Source organism: Salvia miltiorrhiza, unplaced genomic scaffold (assembly GCF_028751815.1).
Source record: "Salvia miltiorrhiza cultivar Shanhuang (shh) unplaced genomic scaffold, IMPLAD_Smil_shh fragScaff_scaffold_8_1, whole genome shotgun sequence".
Classification (NCBI taxonomy): Eukaryota; Viridiplantae; Streptophyta; class Magnoliopsida; order Lamiales; family Lamiaceae; genus Salvia; species Salvia miltiorrhiza.
The window spans coordinates 477,739-483,292 of record NW_026651489.1 but is presented as its reverse complement, the minus strand read 5'-3'; the positions used below and the strand labels follow the sequence as shown (position 1 = coordinate 483,292).

The window sequence follows — 5,554 nt, the reverse complement described above, 5'->3', positions numbered from 1 at the left end:
AAATTTCAAAAAATTAAAAGTTTATGTATTTTTTTTACCAAAAAGATAGATTTTGTTAAAAACCAAAATTTGGGTATAGTTTGTATATTTATAGGCAATTAACCCTTTTTTATTTGAATACAATTATATCAATTTTGAGTTTGCTTAATATTTTTACTATTACGACTTTAAATTTGTTTAAATACTTTGAAGTGTTATTTAATAAATACTACAAACTACTCTCTCCATCCTCCGAGCTTGAGCCGTATTCCTTTTCGGGCCGTACCAAAGAGCTTGAGTCGTTTTTTTTTTTTTTGTCAAACATTAGGGAAATAATACCCTAATTAAAGCTACTAATTACATCCTTATTTTTTAACCAATTTTCACTTTCCCTCTCTCAAACACATTATTCACAAATTTACAAAAAATAAAAAAAATTAATTTAATTAATTATATAAATAATTAATTTGTATATAAAAAATAATTATTGTTAATTCAGATTTAATTAATTTAAATTTTATATTAAAAAATAATTTAAAATAATTAATTATATAAATAACTACCTAACCATAAATTTACAAACATACTTAAATAACTAAAGAATAACTCTTTAATTTCCGTGCCCAAAAGAAACGCCTCAAGCTCGGCGGAATGGAGGGAGTATATAATAAGATTTTCATTTATTTTTTATTATGTTTTGACTTACAATAGTATGATTTAAGATTTTTATTTTATCTTCAATTATATTTTTGAATTGATGATTTGATTTGATGTTAGTCGATTTAATTTATTATTATTATTATTATTATTATTATTATTATTATTATTATTATTATTATAGCAAAAAAAATAGAATTTAAGAAAAAAAAATATTGGACGGGTTCGACCCGACCCCCCAGTAGATCGATAGGGGTTAGGTTGGGCTTGTTATTTTGAGGCTCGATCATATTTCGGCCTAACCCGCCCCGACCCACAATAATTCAAAAGCCCAGTGGACTAGGCCGGGCTGGCCCAACTCAGCCCATTTGACAGCTCTAATTTTACTATTCGGTTATCAAAACTTATTCTCTAAATTTCTATAACTATATATGTACTGCTTTAAATTTTTAATCAATCCTCAAATAATATCACCAATACTTAATTAACAACAATGAATTCAATATAGATTATTAATATTATATAATATGTAAAAGTTAAAATATATAAAAATAAAAACCTAATAATAGATTAAAATAGTTGTCAATCGAACCTGAGCTCGAAATAACATGTTGTAGATTTTATTTACGAGTCGAGTTCGATCCCGATCTCAATTTCGCTCTAATCAAATAATTATTGAACCGAATTCGAATCAAGCTCGAACTCAATATTTATTTGTTGAGCCGAGCACAAGCTCAATTTAAGGCTCGAAGTTGAACTCGAGTCGAGTATAAACTTAACGAGCCAAGCCTGAGCTTGAAGGTATTCAACTCGGCTCAATTCCTAGCACACACCATAGTTGAACTTCCTTAACATAGCTTCGTGAAAAGAAGATACATTTTTAATATGTCACCACAGGCGGAATCGACATTTACTGCTTGCACATAGCATATACACTAATAAGGAGATACCATAGATTTCATCTATCACAACAACAAAATGTAGCGTTATTTTGTTCTTACCCTACTTGTCTGCCAGAATTCAGCTTCAGACTTACAAAGAAATCATATTTTACATCACCGCAATCTAGAGCTTAACCTCCACATCAACTCCGGCAGGCAAGTCGAGCTGCATCAATGAGTCAATTGTTTGAGCGGTTGGGTAAAGGATGTCAATGAGTCGTTGATGAGTTCGAATTTCAAAATGGAACCTCGCGTCTTTGTGCACATGAGGAGATTTGAGAACACAATACACTCTTCTCTTTGTTGGTAGAGGCACTGGACCCATGGTCTTTGCATTTGTTGTCCTTGCAGCATCCATTATCTGCTTGCATGAGTCCTCAATCAGGGGTACCCAGTATGATCTTAATTTGATTCTAATCTTCTGTTTAGGGGCAACCTGAAAGAAAAATACCCTCTTAGTACTCGTAAGATCAGTTGGAGGCCACCAAAGCGCAAAGCGAACAGGTAAAGTTCCCCAATCGAGCATTTAACTCACAATTAATTATTTGTGAAAAATCTGCACCCCATGTTGGTCGCAGAAACATGAGAATGTAAAGGTACATCGGCTATGAATTATTTAATACACTTCGACAAATTTCAAGTTTATCATCATCAGGCAAAGAAGGCTATGAATAGAGAGAGGACATCTGATCAGTTATTGGAAGAGTCATATTTTAGTTAGTTATTATTTTTAAGTAATTTTAAGTTCTATAGTTTGAATCAGACTTCATGTGGGGCTGTATTTTTATGGCTGGGATGTTATTAGTTATGTTAAGAAAAAAGAGATTGTCCTAGAATTTTCAGGGCAGGTCTACATAGAATTTAGTATCGTGTTTCTTCATTTTGTGGTATTAGAGTCACTATCATGCTTGCTGTTTCCTTCACAAAACAATCTTGGTTATTCTTGAGAAACATATTCTTGACTTTATTAAATGTACTACATGTTTTTAGGGGTCTATGAACTCAGTTATCCATCTAAAACTGGCTACTGAATTTTCTAACAAAGAAAAAGGAAACTGGTCAGTGCATCGTCATAAATGAATTTGAAGAAAAAATAGAACCCAGACCTTTATATGAGATCATATAAACTATATTCTACCAGCAACAACCATTATTACTTTGCCTTATATGTAGATCTCCTTTTTGGAGATATAATTTTATTGAAAAACAAGACTGTGTTTATGCATGGACTGCAGAAGTTGATACACCGTCCATGAATTTGATTCTAATAAGAAGGTCCTCAGTGAGTTAATATTTAAAAACATTCTATGTGAGGAACTCTATCAATAAATTAAATTAGATCTACTGATAACATAGACAGGACACATTTAAAGCTCAATTGTTCCACACTTCTAATAGAACTTTTTCAGATAAATGTAACCTTATGGAAGAGTTTGTATTTAACTAATTTTTAATTCTCAGAAGCAATTGATAAGATATAAGGAAAATCTTATAAATTAGTGCCTGTATGTAACAAGATAAGAGCACATCAAATTTCTGCTAAAAGTGAGGAGATATATAATATACCATGTCTACAATTTTCAATGGGGTCTAAGTATATTCAAGATGGAGAAAGTCACATATAAGAGTACTTGAACCAGGAGCTAGAGTTTTGATTTATAACCATAATTCCATGAAGGAGTAGATATTTATATTTTTAACCTGAAGAATATTCAAGTTGTTACAACACGTGCCTAAAGATGGCTTATTTTTAACATCAACACAATGTAAACTGTTTATAATATCGTGAGCTTTCAACACAAACACATGTAAAAATCATCACCATCTAACTAAAAGGTTGCAAGTACAAGCCTTATGAAAAGTATCCAGATTCAAGTGTATGCGTAAGTACAGGATCCTAGTATGTGGCTTTTCCAGCCCCTTTTCAAGCATGTAACTGAATGATCAATCAGCCTTAATCCTTGAAAATGTTTGAAGAAAGATTCAAACACATCGATTTGTCGAACCTATCCAGTAACTGGACACGATGATGCATGAAACGACCCAATAATTATAGAAATTTCTCCTTAAAAAAACACCCTATATTTAATTCAGAGTAGGTATCTTCACAATCACCACATTGTTTCATAATTTCATTCATACACAGATATAATCCGGGTACTAAATGTCCTTCCTACACTTTATCTCCATGTCTCTCTTACATTTCTTCCTCTAATATGTGTTCACTCTTGATATGTCACTATTGCCATGACTAGAGTATTAATCAAATTGCTCAAAAGTCAACATTAAATCTGAAATACATAAACCAATTCATAGAAAGTGTATAACTCAAAGTACATGTACAACTTCTGTAACAATACAATAACCTTTTCTTCCACTATTCACACAACTCCTCATTTTTTGGGTTCATTTTTAATCTGTTTTAAAGACTTGAACCACGTGAAAAACTAGAAACGACTTACTATTGTCCTACCTATTCTTTTAGATGGCACAATTTTCATACAGGACCAACAGATACAAACTTATCTCCACCCTCTTAGCCAAGTGGAGCCAGCTCAAGAAGATTTCGTCAATTCAGAAATTAGTCCTTTAAAATTTAAGAGTAAGAAAATCATAGGAAAAAGAAAAACAAAACGAAAGGTCTGGAAATTAACTACAGAGAAAGGCAGCATGCGATAACTGAGATACCCTAATCAAATGGGACATATAAGCATTAACAATGGAAAAACATCACCCAATCTCGTGCTATCACAATCACATCAAGAGAACAAAACTGTTACAGGTACAGAATATGCCCCAGGCAAATATCAACAGCATCCAATTGACGAAATGTATAATAGTACTACTTTTTAGCTCTCAAGTGAATAAGCCACTGTTTTACAAGTTAGTATAGTTACAAGGAGGACACGAGAATACCTTATCCGAATCAGCACCCACACTCAATGCTGAAGCAGAGGGAGCTTCATCCTAAAACCCACAAACAATAGCACACAAAAAACATTTCACAAAATCGAAAACAAATTGAAAACAAATTTCAGCGGATTAAACGTCAGTAGAAGAAAACCTCAGTCGCACTAGCATCGGCATTGGATTCCAGGACTTCAGGAGCAGCCATAACTCTCGAAGAAGTGATTCGAGAAGGCTTCAACGCCATAAACTTTGAGGGGTTCGAACAATAGAACGAAACTTGCGGTCTCGAAGAAATAATTGACGAATTGCACACAGGAATAGTTATAGTCGAAAACGACGAAGAAATTGAAGCCATTTTCGAGTTCTCGAGAGCTTTATCCCTCAGGATTTCGGTATGAGAGGAGTGAAACTGCCCTGCAGAATTTTTCAGTAGCTTTCTTTATCCAAAACTTCAGATTTCTTTCACTCGAATTTACTCCTTTTTCGTTTTTAATGCATTGGGCTTTTTATTTTTGGGTGCCATTTTTATATTATTCACATTATTGGGCCTTTGTAGGAAATTTTAGGTTCCTAGTAATGGGCTGCAGGAAATCTATATAATATACTTCCTCCGTCCATAAAATAACTTCTTCTTTTTTCTTTAGGTAATTTTAAACACAGCCTTCAATTTTCTCATTATAGCCCCTTATTTAATAAAATAATTATAATTGTACCATTTTACCCCTACAGTCCCATTTAAAATTTGTAATAAATTATAAGTTATAAAGATTAAATTAAAAGAATATTTACGTACAATTTTGAAATTTATATAACCTCAATCCAACTATTATTTCTTAATTTAGTTATGTAGCCCCAACTCCAAATTTAAGAACATCATCAAACATAACTCATACGTTATTACGTTTCTTCTTCACAGATCCGGCGAACACAGCAGCCTCCTTTTTCGATTCCTAGCGAAGGCCGCCGTGAAACCATCACCACAACATCCTCTTCGCTTGGACTCTATTATCTCTCTCTAATTCTTCTCCACTGACCGTCTCTATTTGGATTTAATTATGTCATCAGCT

At 32.8% G+C, this 5,554-nt stretch overlaps 1 protein-coding gene across 1 annotated transcript; it reads right to left on the bottom strand.

The window, feature by feature from the left end:
- Nucleotides 1–1,567: 1,567 nt before the first annotated feature.
- LOC131003184 (30S ribosomal protein S10, chloroplastic-like) lies at nt 1,568–5,008 on the bottom strand. Its single transcript, XM_057929665.1, has 3 exons — nt 4,642–5,008; nt 4,494–4,544; nt 1,568–2,013 (listed from the first exon to the last, which is right to left on the bottom strand). Exons 1-3 carry the CDS (start codon nt 4,840–4,842, stop codon nt 1,702–1,704), a joined length of 564 nt encoding a protein of 187 aa, XP_057785648.1. The 5' UTR covers nt 4,843–5,008; the 3' UTR covers nt 1,568–1,701.
- Nucleotides 5,009–5,554: the final 546 nt, after the last annotated feature.